This window comes from Bufo bufo, chromosome 5 (assembly GCF_905171765.1).
Source record: "Bufo bufo chromosome 5, aBufBuf1.1, whole genome shotgun sequence".
Taxonomy (NCBI): Eukaryota; Metazoa; Chordata; class Amphibia; order Anura; family Bufonidae; genus Bufo; species Bufo bufo.
The window spans coordinates 497,169,454-497,191,480 of record NC_053393.1 but is presented as its reverse complement, the minus strand read 5'-3'; the positions used below and the strand labels follow the sequence as shown (position 1 = coordinate 497,191,480).

At 46.2% G+C, this 22,027-nt stretch overlaps 1 protein-coding gene across 11 annotated transcripts in view; it reads left to right on the top strand.

The window, feature by feature from the left end:
- The window catches only part of PARD3 (par-3 family cell polarity regulator), a 600,009-nt gene that overhangs the window by 64,984 nt on the left and 512,998 nt on the right, over nucleotides 1–22,027 (top strand). For all 11 annotated transcript variants that reach the window (XM_040434287.1, XM_040434289.1, XM_040434286.1 and 8 more), the window contains exon 2: nucleotides 17,758–17,859. In XM_040434287.1, the coding sequence (XP_040290221.1) occupies nucleotides 17,758–17,859 (102 nt within the window). The remainder of the gene's footprint in view (nucleotides 1–17,757; nucleotides 17,860–22,027) is intronic.

Sequence of the window (22,027 nt, the reverse complement as noted above, 5' to 3'; positions counted from 1 at the left end):
TGAAGAGGTGTTCCCATCTAATTCAATGGGGGCATATCGCTAGGATATGCCCCCATTGTCTGATAGGTGCTCTTTCCAACTCTGGGACCCGCACCTACATTGAGAATGGATCCCTGAAAGTTGTGGGGGGCTCATTCCGCATGCGCAGCTACCCTCTATTAATTTCTATAGGGCCGCCGAAAATAGCCGAGCCACCTCTGCCCATAGAGGTGAATGGAAGCGCACCACGATTGGCGGTGCCCGGACCCTGGAGAACCTGGGGCCTTCCGGCCACCACCTGCTCTTCTCCGTTCTCGGTGAGGTGGGTCCCACACCTATCAGACAATGGGGGCATATCCTAGTGATATGCCCCTATTGTCTGAGATAGGAATACCCCTTTAAGTGTCTGATCATTTGGGGTCCCTGCCGATCACATGAATGGGGGGGCCATGTTCCTCTGTTTGAATGGAGTGGTGGGCACGCTCGCAGGATGGAGCTAGCAGAGTACTTGTACTCTATTTTCAGTGGTCCCATGACTCCATACACACATGTGTATCTTTTACCCCATTCAAACAGGGATACTTTGGCCCCCTCTTCTCATGATCGGCACGGGCCCCAGCCGATAACTTAACCCTTCCACCTGTGGACAGTTGATTGGCTGTATTTCCCTGCCAATCAGTGCCTATATCCTATGGGTAGACGATAAGCAGTTGTAGCTCTTTAATACGGTTACATTGTACGGTGCCACCTAGTGTTAAGTGTGTAGCACTGTCCATGTCCACCTAATGAGTTGATTGCTGGTGGGCTTGCATGCTTGATTCCCCTCCCCCCTACCCCAATAGCCAGAGTTTGGTGATACCCTGTTCACTGCAAATAGCTTTCTGCCCTTCTTGCCAGGAAGGATGCAGTATAGCTGAGAACACTCCTGCAGGTGGAGTGAGAAGAGCTGTCAGAGGGGGAAGTAGACTAGTTCTGTCCAGTCTGTCCCCATCAGCACACATAAGCAGCAACACCAAGTGGATGCAGGGAAGCATAAAATGCTGAATTTTTTTTTTTTTTGTTTGTTATTGTTGCTAGAAACACTAATTACTATGAACAGCTAATAAAAACATTTCAGGATTTCTGGTATGAAATAAATATATGGGATATCGCCCATGAAACAGTTTATAGGGGTTTTCCAGGATTTCAATATTGATGACTTATCCTGAGGATAGGCCATCAATATCAGATTGACGAGGGTCCAACACCCCTGCTGATCAGCTGGTTGAAGAGAAGGCCGTGCGTCGAGATTGCAGGGGTTAGCAGGTGTAATTCACTCCGATGTGACGGCTCCGTAGTATACACTTGAATAGGAACAAGCCATCCCATAGAAGTGAATGGCATGGCTTATTGTAATTACGCCTGCTCGCTGCTGCAATGTAGATGGCGAACAGGCAAACAATGACGGGAAGGCTGCTGCTGTTCAACCATCTGATCGGCAGGGGGTTCCGGGTGTCGGATCCTCGCTGATCTGATATTGATGACTTATCCTGAGGATATGTCATCAATATTAACCGCTTGCCGCCACGCTAACGCCGAAAGGCGTCATTGCGGCGGCTCACCCAGGCTACGCTAACGCCAATAGGCGTCATCTCGCGTGAGCCGAGATTTCCTGTGAACGCGTGCACACAGGCGCGCGCGCTCACAGGAACGGAAGGTAAGAGAGTTGATCTCCAGCCTGCCAGCGGCGATTGTTCGCTGGCAGGCTGGAGATGTGTTTTTTTAAACCCCTAACAGGTATATTAGACGCTGTTTTGATAACAGCGTCTAATATACCTGCTACCTGGTCCTCTGGTGGTCCCCTTTGTTTGGATCGACCACCAGAGGACACAGGTAGCTCAGTAAAGTAGCACCAAGCACCACTACACTACACTACACCCCCCCCCCGTCACTTATTAACCCCTTATTAGCCCCTGATCACCCCTGATCACCCCATATAGACTCCCTGATCACCCCCCTGTCATTGATTACCCCCCCTGTCATTGATCACCCCCCTGTAAAGCTCCATTCAGATGTCCGCATGATTTTTACGGATGCACTGATAGACTGATCGGATCCTTAAAAATCATACGGACGTCTGAATGGAGCCTTACAGGGGAATGATCAATGACTGTGGTGATCACCCCATATAGACTCCCTCATCACCCCCCTGTCATTGATTACCCCCCTGTCATTGATCACCCCCCCTGTCAGGCTGCATTCAGATGTCCGTATGATTTTTACGGATCCACGGATACATGGATCGGATCCGCAAAACACATACGGACATCTGAATTGAGCCTTATAGGGGGGTGATCAATGACAGGGGGGTGATCACCCCATATAGACTCCCTGATCACCCCCCCCTGTCATTGATCACCCCCCCTGTCATTGATCACCCCCCCTGTCATTGATCACCCCCCTGTCATTGATCACCCCCCTGTCAGGCTCCATTCAGACATTTTTTGGCCCAAGTTAGCGGAAATTATTTTTTTTTTCTTACAAAGTCTCATATTCCACTAACTTGTGTCAAAAAATAAATCTCACATGAACCACCATACCCCTCACGGAATCCAAATGCGTAAAATTTTTTAGACATTTATATTCCAGACTTCTTCTCACGCTTTAGGGCCCCTAGAATGCCAGGGCAGTATAAATACCCCACATGTGACCCCATTTCGGAAAGAAGACACCCCCAGGTATTCCGTGAGGGGCATATTGAGTCCATGAAAGATTGAAATTTTTGTCCCAAGTTAGCGGAAAGGGAGACTTTGTGAGAAAAAAAAAAAAAAAATCAATTCTATGAACTCGCCATGCCCCTCATTGAATACCTTGGGGTGTCTTCTTTCCAAAATGGGGTCACATGTGGGGTATTTATACTGCTCTGGCATTCTAGGGGCCCTAAAGCGTGAGAAGAAGTCTGGTATCCAAATGTCTAAAAATGCCCTCCTAAAAGGAATTTGGGCACCTTTGCGCATCTAGGCTGTAAAATAAAAGTGTCACACATCTGGTATCGCCGTACTCAGGAGAAGTTGGGAATGTGTTTTGGGGTGTCATTTTACATATACCCCATGCTGGGTGAGAGAATATCTTGGTCAAATGCCAACTTTGTATAAAAAAATGGAAAAGTTGTCTTTTGCCAAGATATTTCTCTCACCCAGCAGGGGTATATGTAAAATGACCCCCCAAAACACATTCCCCAACTTCTCCTGAATACGGCGATACCACATGTGTGACACTTTTTTGCAGCCTAGGTGGGCAAAGGGGCCCATATTCCAAAGAGCACCTTTAGGATTTCACAGGTCATTTACCTACTTACCACACATTAGGGCCCCTGGAAAATGCCAGGGCAGTATAACTACCCCACAAGTGACCCCATTTTGGAAAGAAGACACCCCAAGGTATTCCGTGAGGGGCATGGCGAGTTCCTAGAATTTTTTTATTTTTTGTCACAAGTTAGTGGAAAATTATGATTTTATTTATTTATTTTTTTTTCTTACAAAGTCTCATATTCCACTAACTTGTGACAAAAAATAAAAACTTCCATGAACTCACTATGCCCATCAGCGAATACCTTGGGGTGTCTTCTTTCCAAAATGGGGTCACTTGTGGGGTAGTTATACTGCCCTGGCATTCTAGGGGCCCAAATGTGTGGTAAGGAGTTTGAATCAAATTCTGTAAAAAATGACCAGTGAAATCCGAAAGGTGCTCTTTGGAATATGGGCCCCTTTGCCCACCTAGGCTGCAAAAAAGTGTCACACATGTGGTATCTCCGTATTCAGGAGAAGTTGGGGAATGTGTTTTTGGGGTGTCATTTTACATATACCCATGCTGGGTGAGAGAAATATCTTGGCAAAAGACAACTTTTCCCATTTTTTTTATACAAAAGTTGGCATTGACCAAGATATTTATCTCACCAGCCATGGGTATATGTAAAATGACACCCCAAAACATATTCCCCAACTTCTGCTGAATACGGGAGATACCACATGTGTGACACTTTTTTGCAGCCTAGGTGGGCAAAGGGCCCAAATTCCTTTTAGGAGGGCATTTTTAGAATTTGGATACCAGACTTCTTCTCACGCTTTGGGGCCCCTAAAATGCCAGGGCAGTATAAATACCCCACATGTGACCCCATTTTGGAAAGAAGACACCCCAAGGTATTCAATGAGGGGCATGGCGAGTTCATTGAAAAAAAAAATTTTGGCACAAGTTAGCGGAAATTGATTTTTTTGGATTTTGTTCTCACAAAGTCTCCCTTTCCGCTAACTTGGGACAAAAATTTCAATCTTTCATGGACTCAATATGCCCCTCAGCGAATACCTTGGGGTGTCTTCTTTCCAAAATGGTGTTATTTGTGGGGTGTTTGTACTGCCCTGGCATTTGAGGGTCTCCGCAATCATTACATGTATGCCCAGCATTAGGAGTTTCTGCTATTCTCCTTATATTGAGCATACGGGTAATGAGATTTTTTTTTTCCGTTCAGCCTCTGGGCTGAAAGAAAAAAATGAACGGCACAGATTTCTTCATTCGCATCGATCAATGTGGATGAAAAAATCTCTGCCAAAAAAAGAAAAAGGAGGGGAAAGGCGTCTGCCAGGACATAGGAGGCTCCGCCCAACATCCATACCCACTTCAGCTCGTATGCCCTGGCAAACCAGATTTCTCCATTCACATCAATCGATGTGGATGAATAAATCATTGCGGGATTTTTTTTTTATATATACAAAGTGTTTGCCAAAGTATATGAACACCGCCACCATCCTCAGCTCATATGCCTCGGCAAACATATCTTTTACTGCAGAGGAGAAATCTCGTCTTGCAGCGCCGCATACACCGACTTGCGTGTAATCTGACAGGCAGCACAATGCTTCTGTCCGAATGCACATCAGTGCTGCAGCTGGTCGATCGGTTGGTCCACCTGGAAGGTAAAAAAAAACAAAACAAAAAAGAAAAAACCAGGGCCGCAAAGCAATAACTTTATTAACTTTAGAACAGAACATATTAACTTTTTTAAACTTTTTTAACTTTTTTACTTACCGGTAATTTTTTTTTTTGTTTAGTTTTTTTTACCTTTATAGAACAAACCTCTCCTTCCCCATGGGACAATGTGCAAAGCGCAAATCGCCCAAGATGTGGCGAAGTACGTTATGCACTTTATCCCAGGTGAAAGGAGAGGTTTGCAGCAGCTGAGAGTAAAAGGGCCCTAATAGCCCTGTGTGCCTGTCCTGTGAGATGCAATCCCTATGCTAGGTGTACCTGGTGTGGTACTTCCGGAAACACTCTCCATAGCATAGGGCAGGGTGGTCAGCACAGTCAGGACAGAAATAGCGGGTGTCACGCCTTATTCCACTCCTGCTACAGACACGACATCTTTTTCGGGGTGACGGTTGGGTTGAGGTACCAGGAACGACACTGGGGAAATGTCGCTCGTGTAGACGGCTAACTACACTGGGGATGGGGCCACGGAACCTCCTGGGTAAAGGAGGTTCTCGATGATCTCTTCCTGGAATTTGAGGATAGATCGTGTTCTCCCAGCCTTACTGAAGAGAACAAAACTATTGTACAGCGCCAATTGAATTAAATATACAGACACCTTCTTATACCAGCGTCTGGTTCTGCGGGAAACTAAATACGGAGACAACATCTGGTCATTGAAGTCCACCCCTCCCATGAGCGCATTATAGTCGTGGACACAGAGGGGCTTTTCAATGACACGGGTTGCTCGCTCAATTTGGATTGTCGTGTCTGCGTGAATGGAGGAGAGCATGTAAACGTCACGCTTGTCTCTCCATTTCACCGCGAGGCAGTTCTTCGTTACACAAGGCAGCCCTCTGCCCCCTGCAAGACGGGTGGTTACAAGCCGTTGGGGGAAGCCCACGCGACTAGTTCGCGCGGTGCCACAGGCGCAAATCCGTTCTAGAAACAAATGCCTAAAGAGGGCCACACAAGTGTAAAAATTGTCCACATAAAGATGGTACCCCTTGCCGAATAAGGGTGACACCAAGTCCCAGACTGTCTTCCCACTGCTCCCCAGGTAGTCAGGGCAACCGACCGGCTCCAGGGTCTGATCTTTTCCCTCATAGACACGAAATTTGGGGGTATAGCCTGTGGCCCTTTCACAGAGCTTATTACAATTTGACCCCATACCGGGCACGCTTGCTTGGGATGTACTGTTTGAAGCCAAGGCGCCCGGTTAAAATGTATTAGGGACTCGTCTACGCAGATGTTTTGCTCGGGGGTATACAAATCTGCAAATTTCAGGTTGAAATGGTCTATGAGGGGCCGAATTTTGTGGAGCCGGTCAAAAGCTGGGTGGCCTCTGGGACGGGAGGTGGTGTTGTCGCTAAAATGCAGGAAACGGAGGATGGCCTCAAATCGTGCCCTGGACATAGCAGCAGAGAACATGGGCATGTGATGATCGGGTGCGTTGACCAATATGACCGCAATTCATGCTTTTTTGTCAGGCCCATGTTGAGGAGAAGGCCCAAAAATTTTTTAATTTCGGAAACTTGGACTGGTTTCCACCGGAAAGGCTGGGCATAAAAGCTTCCCGGGTTGGCGGATATAAATTGTGTTGCATACTGGTTGGTCCTCTGCCACGACTAAGTCCAAGAGCTCCGCAGTCAAGAACAGCTCAAAAAATCCCAGGGCCGACCGATTTGAGCCGTCTCAACCCGAACTCCAGACTGGGCGGTTGAAAGGGGGAACTACAGGTGCGGCTGAAGTTGGTGACTGCCAATCAGGGTTTGCCAGCACCTCAGGGATTCTAGGGCTCTACGGGCCTGTCTTTGCGGTGGCTGCGACGGGGTAACTAGTGCACGTGCCACCTTACCAGCTTCAACTGCCCTTCTGGTGCTCGCCAACGTCACCATGTTGTACGGCAGTGCTGGTACTAGGTCCAGGGAGGGCTGCGCTGCTGGTGTATGCCTCACCACGTGATCCGGCAGCGGACAGCCCCACTCTGCTGCTCTTGAAGCGGATCCTGCAAAACCTGTGGTCTAGCGGACATGGGGCCGGGTACGCCTGGTGCTTGCCAGGGACCTCCACCCTCCTCGTCCGAACTTGGGTCAGAGAGCCACTGCTTTCCACAGGTTCATATTCTGACCCGCTAGATTCATCAGATGAGGGTTCCCACTCCTCATCCGACTGGGTCAGAATCCTGTAGGCCTCTTCAGAAGAATACCCCCTGTTTGACATTTTGGACTACTAAATTTAGGGGTAATTCCCTGAGACTACCCAAGAAAAAAAGCAAACCTGTCTTACAAAGGGGAGGCTAGCGAAGTACCGGAGGCCGCTGCGGTTGATAAAAAATATCAAAACTGATTTTTTTATCGCCGCAGTGCGTGTAAAATGAATGTGCAGTGATCAAAAAATATTTATTTTTTGTCACTGCGGTGGGGCGGGCGTGGGTGAACGCACGTGTGGGCGACCGATCAGGCCTGATCGGGCAAACACTGCGTTTTGGGTGGAGGGCGGAACTAAAGTGACACTAATACTATTATAGATCTGACCGTGATCAGTTTGATCACTTACAGATACATAAAAGTACAAATGCTGATTAGCGATACGCTATTCAGCGAATAAAAGTGACTGCGGTGCGGTGGGTGTGGGCGCTAACTGACGCTAACTACCTAACCAAGGGGCCTAAACTATCCCTAAACCTAACAGCCAATACTAGTGAAAGGAAAAAAAGTGATCAGTGTAAACTGTCACTTTTTTTCCTTTCACTGGTGATTGACAGGGCGATCAAAGGGGTGATCAAAGGGTTAATTGGGGTGCAGGGGGGTGATCTGGGGCTAAGGTGTAGTGTTGGTGCTACTCACAGTTCAGTCTGCTCCTGTGCTGGATCCAACCGACGAAAAGGACCAGCACAGGAGCAGACAAGCCATATAACAGATCATATTTACTAATATGATCTGTTATATGGCTTGTGATTGGATTTTTTAAAAATCGCCAGCTGCCAGCCAATGATCGTTGCTGCAGGCTGGTGACTAACTTGTTCTTTAACTTTTGCCGGCCCGCGATGCGCATGCGCGGGCCGGCTTTGGAGCGAAATCTCGCGTCTCGCGAGATGACGCATATATGCGTGACTGTGCGCAGCGCTGCCACCTCCGGAACGCGAATCTGCGTTAGGCGGTCCGGAGGTGGTTAATCAAACCTCGTCTGACAGCCCCAATCAGACCCCCAATGTTAATAAGACCCCAGATCAGCCCCCCATTAGGAGCCCTCATGCCACAGTAAAAAAAACAAAAAACACTTACCTCTCTTGCTCTGGACTCCGCTGCTCCTCACCTCCATCGCGCTCTGTCTTCTTCCTGCTGCAGCTGTGCTGTGACCCAACGCGCACAGCGTGAGGTCACAGAGCGCCCTCACGCTGTGCGCAGCCACAGCACAGCCGAGGACCAGGAAGCGGTGTGTACACAGCCTTCACCGCTTCCCGGTCCTCCGGTACTAATGAGCGCTTCCATAATGGGAGCACTCACTAGTATTCACTTTATAAGACGCAGGGCCATTTCCCCCCCCCACACTTTTGGGGGGAAAAAGTGTGTCTTATAAAGAGAAAAATATGGTAATTGGTATTTGAGTGGATATTCCCTTTTACACTGAATCTGCTGCATGAGGAATTGACATAACCTGTGGTTTCTCTTCATGCCAGTTTTTATTGGCTTCCTGTACTTGAATTGCTCCTAATAGAAGTGCTGCAGCTCGTGCCCGTCTCTTGCAGGGGTTGGCATCGCCAAGCTGCGCAGTGATCAGGATTAAAAGCTCTCCATCCAGTCTCTGCATTGCCACAGTGTTAATGACGCTTTACTAAATTGATTGAGCAGGAAACGTGTCACTTCGCCTTCAGGAAACCCGTTGACATGTGCCCAGATTAAAAGATTTCCTCCCCGTGATATGAAGGGCGGCCATCTAAGATCTGCATGCCGTGAATTGCCCTTATTGGATGTCCCCTGTGCATTGATTATATGCACGCCTAGTTACACGGGAATGCTGCCAGCGAAGAATAGTTCATTATAAGGCAGGCTTCTGCAGCATTTTGAGGGATTAGTCCTATTTGGCCGCTATAGCAGCATTTAGCACTGCAGAGTTTATGGTTATCGATCAGAATGGGACAGCGGAGAAGCTGTTCTCTTCTTGTCTGTAACAGCGTGCTCATTTACAGGGGTTATGCCACGATTGATGTAAAAAACCTATAGCACATGACAATCTCTTTCTAACAAAGCTAGAACCAGCAATTACCAAAGTCTTCAGATCCAGGTGCTGGTTTTAAAAATGTAGAATCCGGTATGTTTTGTGGCACAACCCCTTTAAGCACAGTTTATTGCCGTTGTTCCCCTTTAAGCCCAGGTTACTGCCAATGTGATTCTTTTGGGGGCAGGGGGTTTCATGGTCCGTTCTTACAGGTTAAGGCTAGCACCAGTAATACGCAGGAGCATCTGGTGGACATTTCCATGAGAACAGTCGTCTTGCACACATGCCACTAACAATTGCTAGTTTTAAAGGGGTTTTCTGAGATTTTAATACTGATGACTTATGCTCTGGATAGGGCATCGGTATCTGATGGGTGGGGGTCCTACTCCCTGGACCCCTGCCAATCAGCTGTTTGAGAAAGCACCGGCCTGCCGTAGTGCACCAGCTTATCTCAGCTTTTCCTAGGCCATGTAACGTCATGTTCATCGGTCACATTGCCTAGGAGCAGCTCGGCTCCATAGAAGTGAATGGGGCTGAACGCAATGCCAAGAACAGCCACTATACAATGTACGGCGCTGTTCCTAGTGAGCACGGAGAAGGCCGATGCCGCCTTAAACAGCTGATCGGTGGGGGTGTCTGGTGTTAGACCCTCACTGATCAGATACCAGAGGATAGGCCAACCGTACTAAAGTCTTCGAAAAGCCCTATGCACAATCCTTTTTATGAATTCTTGTTTTATTCCTGATTGTATAGCCTTTGTTGCTTTAGACAAAGCAATGATGGGGGTACAATCATTCCAGGACAAATGAACTGTGATGGATATTACTAGATGTAATACTAAATGTCTTGTAGGGCCAGCTCAGCTGAATGGAATGATACCTTTCACTCCGGAGACTACTAAGCCTAGAAAGATGAGAATTAAATCTTTCCTGCAAGACTACCCATCGGTCGGCTCAGTCTGTATTATTACCTATAGCATGCTTTCTGCAGGTTGGACTGCATTTTCAATGGGCCCATTCACACGGTGATTTTGCGCCAAAATTCCCCAGGCGATCTCATGGGGTCTTCCATCAATGGGATGCTGCACTGCCATTAAAGCCATGACTGCGCCAAGAAAGAACATATCCTATGGTGGCAAACTGTGAAATACGCAGCGGATTTTGTGAGGGTCTCTTACCCCTCCCGACTTACCTGTTTTAGTAAATACCGTGCTTGTATTTTCATGAAGCATCTTCACTTAGTTCTATGTTGTGCTGTTCCTCTTTACTAACTTCTAGAAGTTAACAAATGAATTGACGACTTGTTCTTACCATTTTGGGGAATGTCCATACACGCTCTGACATTATCCAATCAGCGCTAACAGTGGCGGACTATCTAGGGCACACCCCTTTCACAGGGGAATGGTAACATCCAGTTGTCAGTTTATTCCTACATTTCTAGGAGTAATTACAGGGGAATAACACCATGCATATTAAAAAAGAAAGCTTAGGGGATAGGGCAGTTTAGGTTGCTCTATTGACCATTCTTGCCTCTGGGGGAGCTCATTTTATAACTCCGACAACCCCTTTAATCAGGAAGTACTGTATGGATAATGGTGTGTTCCATTTAGAGACCTCCATTAGTCCTTCTTCTGCCGTTCCCTAATGCATGTGTGAACCAAGTTTTATCCCTTTTCTCAGATCTGATTTTGCTGGCGCTTTCTGTATTCTGAGTACACTCCTAGCCCCGTTACAGGCTTAGCCGCAAAATCTCAAAGTTGGAATATCTGAGTATTGTGGATAAAATCATTACATTTATCTTTGTAATCTTCCAAAGGTAATAAAAAATAAATAAAAAATTACATAACACTCAGAGGCACTAAAACTCTGGCTCAGCATGTGTAAATCCTGCATGCAGACTGCCTACTGTGGGTTGACCTCCTGCCCCTCGCTGATCCTGATGACATTGTCCATGTCACAGTCTTTCTGGAAGAACAGGGTTATGAATCGGTCTGACGCCATCACACCGCAGCTTTCATTTTTTCAACAGCACTAGAAGAAAGGAAAGGTGCACAATGTTTCGTTTAGACCAGGCATATTCAACCTGTGGCCCTCCAGCTGTTGCAAAACTACAACTCCCAGCATGCCCGAAACAGCCTACAGCAGGACATTGTGGAGTTGTAGTTTTGCAACAGCTGGAGGGCCGCAGATGAGCATGCCTGGTTTAGACGGTTGTCATAAATCTGCCCCCTTGATAAGCGCCAACACTGGCTGAGAATTGGCCTATTGAGCGCGCCTGGAAAAAATGCTTCTGGGATGATGATGGCCGCTCGGCAAACACCTAAGTTCACAAGTGTCCTGATCGGTAGGGTCTTCTGCTTGGGCTCCATAGCGGCGCTCCTCATTTATTACTTCTCTTTTGGCAAATTTTCCTGCTGCCCCACAGCTGTGCCCACTACGTAGGTCTCCAGACTAGTGCATTCACGTGCCGCAACACACATTCCCTGAATCAGGCCTGCACCTAGGATAGCCGTAGACTGGACACGGGTTTGGCCAACAGCCATAACTTCCAGTCCTCTTATACACTGCTCCAGCATTGGCTTATCTTGCTGAGATCAAAGGATCAGGCAGTTGAAATTAAACATGCCCAACCATTAACTTCTCTAATATCTGCCTTTGTTGGAAAGTTGGGCGGCCCCTTAAACTTTAGGTGGTCAGCCAGACCCCGCCACTTAGAGCATCTGTCACCCCTATTAAGACAGGCAGACTTTCTGGTAGGTTTGATGGTAGTGACTGAAATTAGCCTTTTTCTCTGCAATCGCTATTACTGTTGCAGAGAATTTTCTTACTTTTAGTTATATGCAAATTAGGTGCTTGGCCACCAAGGGGCTGGCCTTGCCCCTCGGAGCACCTCTTCACTTTTACCTCTCTCTGTTGCTTTTATCCCCTCTTAGTGAGATTGATGATGAAAAACCATATTACAATATAAAGTAGATGTTACTAATTGTTATACATTTAGGAAGGAGGAAAAATCGAGGAGTGGGAAGTTTGGCTTTACTTAGCGGTGTCAGTATACTGTGAAGGTCGGTGTGACAAAATGTGGAAGAAATGCGGCTGTTTGGCACTCATCTAAATATGATAATCAGCCTGTGCAAATGAAATGGATTATTTTGTGTGCATCACATGACATGCATCACATACGTTCCTTGGAAGCTTGTTTCTCGGATTAGGCCATAGATGAGATGTTATCTCTCTGTCGTCAGTCTATGCTCTCAGACACCTTTTTGTTTCACTGACCTGAGCTCACCAACCGCCAAGGGCTGATTGTGCTTGGACCGGCATATATTGTCCGTATGTCGTCTGTATCTCCTGGACCAACTACGGCTTCCCTGACCCGAACTGACTGCATCATAGTGTTTTATGATGCATTCAGCTCCTATCAGATTGTGGGTCTATTGTACTGTACTCGCATCATAATGTGAGCATGGTACAATAGACCAGAGATCAGATAGGAACTGACTGCATCTATATCCATGGATTTGTTATACCGGAAAATACATGAGAGAAAAAGTGGTTTCGTGCTCCCACTCATGGAAATATTCTACATTTGAAGCAATATGGTGGCACCATTCATGGTACATGGAGAGGCTACTGGTCCACGGTATGGACCCATAAGAACGTCATCTGCCATCATACAAGGAAAGGCTGCCTTCACTAAGGGGCTAATTATTTCGTTATTCTTCTCTATTACAAGAGCAATAAGGGGAGTCCCTTATCGGACTTAACCGGAATTAACACGCAAGTGTGAGAGTACCCTAAGGCATTACTGCCTTCAATATCTTTACGTTTTGTTTGTTTGCTTGTGTTTGGGGATTAAAGTTGCGTGTTTGTTGGTGTTATAATCCTCATTGTGTACTTTGTGTCTTTTTCTTTTTTGTGTGTGTTGAGTTGGAAACTGGACACGTCTTCAGGGTCTGTGGTGTTTTTGGTTAATAAAGCACATAGCTCAGGGTTTATGGAACAAGGGTCAAGTCCTGTTTGATGTCTTTTAATCTGCTTTAATCTCTGTGAATTCCCTGTACACGTTGTGATTACAGACTTGTAGAGCTCGGCTCTTCAGAAACTAAGTTGTCTTTTGTTGTGTATGTGTCATAGTTGAGTGCCGACTCTCGGCATGTATAATGCAGAAGACTTCCCCCTGAATCATAGATGGACATGACAAACCCGTAGATTAAGATAATCTGTACTCTGTCATTGTCAGATCGAAGATAGTCATTCCCATCCTCTGTAATATAATGTGATATATATTAGCATAGACTAAACGTCAGAGCATCTTTAGATATCTAGATATATTCAAATCATTTCTAATTTATTATTTAAAATTTGGTTAAATTGTAACACCTAAAGGGGTTTGTGCACCTTTAGGGGAGCTGACCCTTGAAGGAAAGCATAGTTACCTGCTTTCCGCCACTGGCTTCTTGCTCCTAGCGATATGCCATCAAGGTCTGAGATGAGACACCCCCCTTTAATATAGGGGGATTGGCATCTACCTCATTGTTTTTTTTTGCCTTCTTCTGGATCAACACTGTAGGCTCATAGGTTGGACATGCTGGACCTGTGTCTTTACCCAACCTTACCAACCACGTAGGTCTGTAACTATTCACTGATGTCACCGCCATTACTTACCACCTCTGAAATCTGTCTGCTGAGAACTGGAAAGTGAAGACCTGCATCGTTGGCAAATACTTTACGTAGAATTCCAGTTTTGCAGCCTCAGCAAGTCTGTGGTCATTTCTCCTTCAGTCGGGGCTGTAGTGAAAGCTCTCAACCAGCAGTGATGATTGAGGGCTTCATATTTGTGGTCCAGATAATGAGCAGGCTTGAAGTTTTCCTCAACATCTTGTGAAGAACCACATGATCTTTCCAGTCTGTGGACTCCTCCTCCCCATGCCATTCTACTGGCCTAAGGCACATTTCTTAGCATTTAGAAGATGGGTTTTGATGTAAATTTACTGCTCTGGTGTAATAAGAAGCATGGGAACGTGTCCAGTCTCAGAGTTATAAAAACTAAAGAGGTTGTACAGAGCTTTTATATTGATGACCGATCCTCAGGATAGGTGAGGGTCTGACACCCCTCCGATCAGCTGAAGAGGAGGGGTGCTCCTTGTGAGCGCTGCTTCCTCTATATTACACTGCCCATCGTCTCCTTTTCAGGTGAATGGAGTGAGTACTTGTACTTCCAAGATGACGGGCAGTGTAATGAAGAGGAAGTAGCACTCGCACAGAACACCACCTTCTCTTCAGCTGATCGGCTTGGGTGGCGGACCACCACAATCTGATATCGATGACCTATCTGGAAGATACGCCATTAGTATAAAACCCCTGCACAACCCCTTTAGCCATTAAAATTATTTTCATAAAGTACTAGTATGAGGAATATGAGCATCATGGTTGTACAGTACTGCCTGGTGAGTTTATCTATGTTCTTGTATCTTTTTTTAATTTTTTTATTTGTATTTATTATTATTTTTTATTTTATTTAATATTGCCTTTCAAGATGCAGTTCCTGCTGTGCAGCCACCGTCCCAAAATTTAAATGGTGAACCACCCATTGAGAGTCGGCATTGACAGTTTGGCCGTCTCCATATTTAGTTGAAATGATGGGACCCTTTGAAGTTTCAGGAGTTTTTCTTCTTTGCACAGAGTAGTTTGCAAATGTCATTTTATACACCCCCTGCATTCCCACACAAGCTGAAAAAAAGTCCTTTTTAAGCCAATTTAACCCATTCATTTCCCTAAGTCATTAAGCAGTCTACTTTAGATCAAGATCTCTGGAAGCTTTAGAAGCTTACCACGAGTTCCTGTAGGACAAGCTGCGTTCATACTTGCCCGGTCTTGTGAAGACCAGGGAATGGAGCTGCGGTGTTGAGCAGAGTTTGGCGAAGGAAATTATTCCCTTGCTTTTCTCAGCCTGTTATAATAGTTTAGGGTTTGCGCCGAATAGTTTTTGCATATGTCTGTGCACTCCGTATATTCTATTTTAGTTTAGTTCAGGTCTGGGCGGGCGAGGGGGTCACAGAATTTCTATGTAAAAAAAATTTTATGCTTTTTTGCATGATGTTGTTTGAAAGTTGATGTCATTTTTAGGTAACCCTCCATCTGTGTTCTAGCAGTTTGTCTGTGACTTTACTGACCATCTCCCCGACCCTCCAAAAATGCAGCAAAAAGTCTGTGTTGTGCACTCCCCCCTTGGGCTGTGCACTCGGCATTACGCGGTCTGTATCGTACAGTCCATCACTGCTGCTCAGGATGGCGTTACGCATGATGTAGTTGTCAGTCGGCTCATCTTTCGCATTGCTGTTCCATATTCTGAGGAATACAGCTTACTTGACAGTTATGTATATTTCTTAATGAATATTTATGGGCCGTTTACAGCAAGTTGGTCTTAAAGGGGTACTCTGTACTTTTTACAAAAGCAGTCTTCTTCTGCCCTGCGATAGAACTACAGTTTAGTTAATACTTACCCATCCATCATGCCGCCGTCTCCAATGCACTCGTACAGGCTGAGGGGCTCTTGTCTATCGACCAGAAGTGTGCCCTTCTCTCCCTGTTTAGTTGCATGTTACTAAGTGCAGCTGAATGGGCAGGGAAGGGCACACGTCTGGTTGGGATGTGACCAGAAGAGCCTGCAGCCTATGCGAGTGCTGTGGAGATGGGTAAGTGTTCTTCCACAGGGCAGAAGAATGGAGAACTCCTTTTAAAGGCTTTGGACACCTTTGCACTAGTGTTTTATTTTAATTGAACATTTATTTCTCTAGATGCAAACTTCTAGCAGGAATAATAAAATAATGGCACAACATAGTGTAGGGTTTCGCTCTGGTAGATAGGGTAAGCGGGCGCAGTACAGAGGCAAAATACAAGTTCTTAACTCAAAACGTCAGTGTTTATTCACACTTGAGGCAATTGCACAAAACGGCACGTAACTTTGCAGTCTTGGTGTTAATTCACATGCAATGGGAAGTTCATATAACACAAGTCACCTTGCTGGCAGTTCTGCCTCCAGTAGTCCACAGCAGGCTTTAGGGGTCCTGTTTCCCCAGCATGCGGCTCTCAACCCTCCAGCACGGCACAAAGCCTCAGATCCCAAAAACAGAGACATCTCTGCTGAGCCCAGCTGCCTATTTAAGGACAGCCAGGTGCTGCCAAAACCCGGAGCGGAACTTAAACTCTTGTTCGGTATTTGACCTCACCTGGCTGGAAACCAGCCCAGCCACACATGCTGGGAGGAAAATACCTGCCTTGCCAAACAAAACCCCTCACTGTGTCACAATAGTCATAAGAATAGATGTTGGAGAATTGTTATTACTTGGGCAATGCAAGAAGCTACTAAATCAGACATGCAGGAGAGGTGACAGGTCTTCATTAAGCAATTTTCTAAATCTTCATTGAAGAAGTTCCTACAATTTTGCTTCTGCAGAGTTGTAAGTCTTTCACCTAGTTGACTGCCCTTTAAATCTGATGGCATACTACTTGTAGCTACCCATTCTCTCCATGTTAGGGACAGTAGCAAGGAGGGTGCAGAGGATCTACGTGGCTGATCGGAGTGTGGAGAGGGGGAAACACATCCAAGTATTCAAGGCAGGGCATGTCACACAGGCTGTAGATTGGGAGAAAAGCACACACAAGGCTGTTTGCAAGGGAGAATCACACATGAGAAAGCAGAGCGCACATTGCAAACTGCTCAGGGGGAGAGGAGAATCTAACACTTCTGAGCATCATCGATTGTCAGCAATCATCCATCATGAGCTGTAAATGGTGAAATCAGTCTAGGAATGATGCTGTGTTGATTAATGACAGCTAGTGAGGATACAAGCACCCTGGACACACAAGCCTCACATTCGGCATGCATTAATCATAAGGACATGTCTACATGAGAAAAGTCAGCCACTTGCATCAGGTTGCAAATCGGTTATCAGGGGGTATCTGGATATAACTGAAGGAATAATGCTTCCAGCCTGAGACTTAGTGCTACTTTTTAACTTTAGGTCACTACTAACATCTGTAAGAATCATTTCTCCATGTCAGAGGTGTCCATAGCTTTTACATTCAGCCACTGTGGGGGACATTTGTTAAGACCAGCGTTTCCATGCATTAGTCTTGATTGCCTTGTGCTGGAGTAAGATGCTTAGTCTCATTTCTGCCCTTCTGTGCGCCAGAAACCCAAATCTAGACTTGAGCTATTGCTTCAGTTTCTAGCGCAAGTTATAGTAAATCTGACGGCCTGTGATTTGCTCCACCCCTCCAATTATTCGCCACCCCTTTTCTCACCACTTTCCAAAAGTGGCGAGAAACGGAAAAAAATGGCAAATATGGCGTGTGCCATAATTTGCGACTTAACGCTGCAATAGTGGTGTTAACCTTTTTATAAAATATCCTCCTACGGTGCTGGCAATGATGCTATATTCTAACTTTCTCTGATAACACCCCAGTATACAGTAGTAAGGTGCATAAGATGACAGACCAATGACATATTGCCTGAGCCTCATGCTATATCCTTCTGTAACTGTGCTTTTTCTTCTGGCAGGACCATAATTACTGGATACAAGTTCACCGACTAGAGCATGGGGATGGTGGCATTTTGGACCTTGATGACATTCTTTGTGACGTGGCTGATGACAAGGACAGAGTAAGTGTGAAAGCCTTGGAAATACTTTGCTTCGTATTCAGTTGGGTTAGCGGATAGTACATGCCGGTTTTGTCCTTTCCTATTTTTATTGTTTTCTAGCCTAGTGTCCAAACATCTGAAGATTGTAGGTGGTGGTACGTGGTGGGTCTCTAGTCCTGTATATGTGTTGTATCGGCGGTGATTTCTCATGCATTGCTGGATTATTTATTAAAATGATAAAGTACATTTCCAGTTATCTAGTGGTTTCCAGACTGATGATACAGGAATCCTGATGATGTGCAGCTATGTTCCCATCTCATTGGGTTAGCAGATAGATACTCCTATATCCAGCTTCATTACCTGCCATTGTGTTGTATTTTAAAGTGGTATTCCCATCTCAGACATTGGTGGCATATCATTAGGGTATGCCACCTATGTCGGATAGGTGCGGGTCCCACCTCTGGCTCAGGTATTTCTGTGAGCGCCAGATTTCCGAGAATCCCATAGCAGTCATTAGAGAGGTGACTTGCACAGTGTACTTTCCTTCACTTTGTAGGGGCCAGTCCTGGAGATAGGTGCAGGTCCCACCTCTGGGACCTGCACCTATCTGACATTGGTGACATATCCCAGTGATACGCCACCAACGTATGAGATGGATATAAACCTTTGTCATTGAAAATGCTGTCCTGTCTGTGACCTTTCATGTAGGACTGTCCATACAGTTTCATGCTTTGCTTAGGAGTCCAGTGGGCGGCCCTACCATTCTGCTCAGCTCCTCCTGCTCTAGAGCATACGGCCTGCAGTTTCAGTGTAACAGGTTTCCTTTAATTCTCCTGACTATTATGACATGTTAGGCTTGTCTCACCCTGGCTTTTCTGGCAGGGAAACAGCCTGCCGGATCCGTAACTACGGTGTGCAGCCGTGCGCTGCCGGAAGTCCATTCATTATAATGGGGACCAGCAGAGATCCGTTTGCAGCACGGCAAATATGCTGAGGCCGTCAGACAAATATCGCTGCACTAAACATTTTTTGTGTGGCCGCCTTTCAGCATATTTGCCTTGCTGCGGCCGCATCTCCGCCGGTCCCCATTATAGTGAATCGGGCCAGAAGTCCGTCGGGCCCCATTCACTATAATGGGGGCCGAAGGAGAACCAGTAACGCCAGTGTGAAACAGGCCTTAGGCTACCTGCACATGGGTGCAAACACAAATCTGCCCAGATTTCCATGCGGATTTCTGTGCGTTTCCACACCAAATCTGCCCCAAAAACTGCATTAGTGGCTCTGTTTGTTTCAGTTTTACGCCAAATCTGGCAGAACAATGGAAACTGTGAACGTTGATGTGAAAGTGGCCTTATCCCACTGTAGCCTTTTTGACTCCTTGGGGTTCACAGACAGCCGCACTGGTATTTGTCTGGCACGACCCCCCCCCCCCCCCCCCCCTTACGAGCTCAGATTTATCGGTATCAAGTTGCAGCCTTGGATACACTGACGTGAGCCGCCAGTCTCCCTGTATGTAATATAATACAGATTTACTGGTGAAACTTTATACATTCTATACGTAATGTTACCGGCATGTCCCGGAGGATTTTAGGAATCCTCACATGACAACTGTGATACTCCTAAAATGAAACTTATCAGGAGGGTACATTCACGGCAGGTGCTTGTGGTTTTTAGGGGGGTCAATAATGGTCGGCTGACCACCCCAGTGCTGTCATCCAGCGCAACCTGAACATGAAGAGCTCTGGGTGTCTTTACTCAGCGTCCTATGCACTTATTAATCCAAGCAATTAAACCTCCTGAAAGACGTGAAATAAGTGGAGAAGACAATTGTTCTCTATTACTGAACCTTGCAGGACTTGAAGGGCAGGATTTGTGAGAGCATGAAATGAATCAAGGTGAACACTTTCTTCCTGTCTAAGAAGTCTGTATAATCCCATTATGGGGGCAGGGGGTGCGGGTTTCCTCGGAGTGTCTGACACCTAGTCTGTAGTAGTCACCTGGGTGTTCCCGCAGAGCGGGTGTTTCATAATCCTAAAATCCAGGTTGGCTTTAGAGATATCTATCTATCTAATCTCTCTCCATCCATCTCTCTCTCGCTATCTCTCTCTCTCTCTCTCTCGCGCTATCTCTCTCTCGCTCGCTCGCTACCTCTCGCTCGCTCGCTACCTCTCTCTCGCTCGCTACCTTGCTACTAGTAATAGCTAATATTTTATCGGTGTGAGAAGACTTATAGGCCATACATGCTTCTCTGGAATTCTGTAAAGAAAGGGATGCAAATGAGATCTTAACAAGCTCTGTCTCTAATGCCTTAGGCCTTAGACTATTTTTTTTTTTATCGGATGCAGACCCATTAATCTCAATGGGGCTGCAAAAGATGCTGCCTACATCTGCAAGTCCGTTCCGCGGTCCCACAATAAAAATGGAACATGTCCTATTCTTGTCCATTTTTCAAACAAGGATAGGACATTTTTACAGAAGTTTAAAAAAGGATCTGAAATTTGCAGATCGCAAAACACTTATGGCTGTGTGCACGAGCCCTTAAGTGCATGAGCTCCTGCACATGCGTGCCTTTGTGTGTTTATTTTCTTTCCCTATAGTGTAGAAGCACGATCACCACTGCTGGATTGCAGCTTGAAACGAACAGTGTATAATGCAATGAAAAAATTAATCCAGCCAGCAAAGGAGGCAATATGGACAATAACAATACATTAGTAAGTGCCTTGTAGTAACTTTCTCTACATGATCAATGACGTTTGCTGTAGTGAGACAACCCCTCTAACTACATTGATCAGGCATGCACAGAAATGTGAACGTCCCTCCGTCTCCGCAAGCATGCAAATGGGTAAACTGGAGGTGGCGCAGAAATGATGTTCTCCTGGTAAAAGGAAAGGTGAGACCCCTGCTAATCTGCAGAAGCAGGCGCCGATCATTACTAGGATCGGCTGCCTGCCAACACTTCTGTTTTTATGGATATGATACTTTTCCTTAAAGAAGCATCCCCATCTGGGACATTTGTCATATTGCTAGGGCCTGAAAAGCAGTCCATCACCAAAATGACGTTATACACCACTAACCTGGCTCTCTAGCACACCTATCCATGATTTAAATGGTAACTTTTGTAATTTTCTTCTGCCTTCTGTGACTGTGATGCCCATTGTGGGCATAGCATCGCTACATGTAGTGCGCATGCACCAGAACCGGCGTGAAACCAGGGACTAGGGGGTGGACCAGAAGCAAACAGGAGGACTGGAGGCCGGCGCATGTGCACTACATGTAGTGATGTTGGGCCCGCGCTGGCGGTGCACTGCGCACGCGAGGGATATCTGCCAAGGAAGAGGCTGTAATGTAAAAATAAGGCAGAGCAGCCTGGGCTCCTGCGTTTTTCCTGCTGCTGAAAGTCAGGAGAAAATTACAAAGGTACCATTTGAATCACGGATAGGTATGCTAGAGAGCCGTGTAAGTGGTGTACAACGTCATATTTTGCTGACAGACTCCCTTTAAATGTAAGATAGTTGTGGGTCCCAACTCAGGGACTCTCTCCTATTTCCAGAATGGGACCCTGAAGTAAAGGGCAAGCATCTGGGGCAACTCTCCATTCACCTCTATGGTAATTCAGACAATAACAGAGCGCTTTCTCGGCTAATTTCGTAAGTCCCATAGGGGTGAAAAGATGGCTGCGTACGTCACTCTCACTGAGTCCTGGAGGGAAGTTATCCTATACATATGCCATATATGTCCCAGATGCGAATACCCCCTTGAGGTCACGTATCGGGAACAAGCCAGGTGTTCCCGATGAATGCCCCATCTTTCAGTAGCGGTAATGGCAAATGCGGTAGATTTATTGTTTGTGGCCAGCAGACCCCTGTTCACATAGGGCGATGTGCTGCCACTGATTTTATGGGCTGCATAAAAAATGTGATCACCGGGTGGACAAGCGAGCGGTGGCATGTGACAGCAGGGACGCGCATCTCTCCTAACACTCATTCCTGATACTTTCCCTGATTCTCGGCCCATGTAAAAGGGCCTTTAGAGAAGGGGTTGTCAGGGCTGGAAGCTGTAGATTAGCAGCAGCCACAGTGGTTGTCAAGTCTCATTGATATTGCATGAAAATCACCAGAAAGTGTGTAAATGACCCATGTTCCTGACAAAGGTAAGTGGTCCCAGTGTTTAATGGCGCCCCATAGTTACT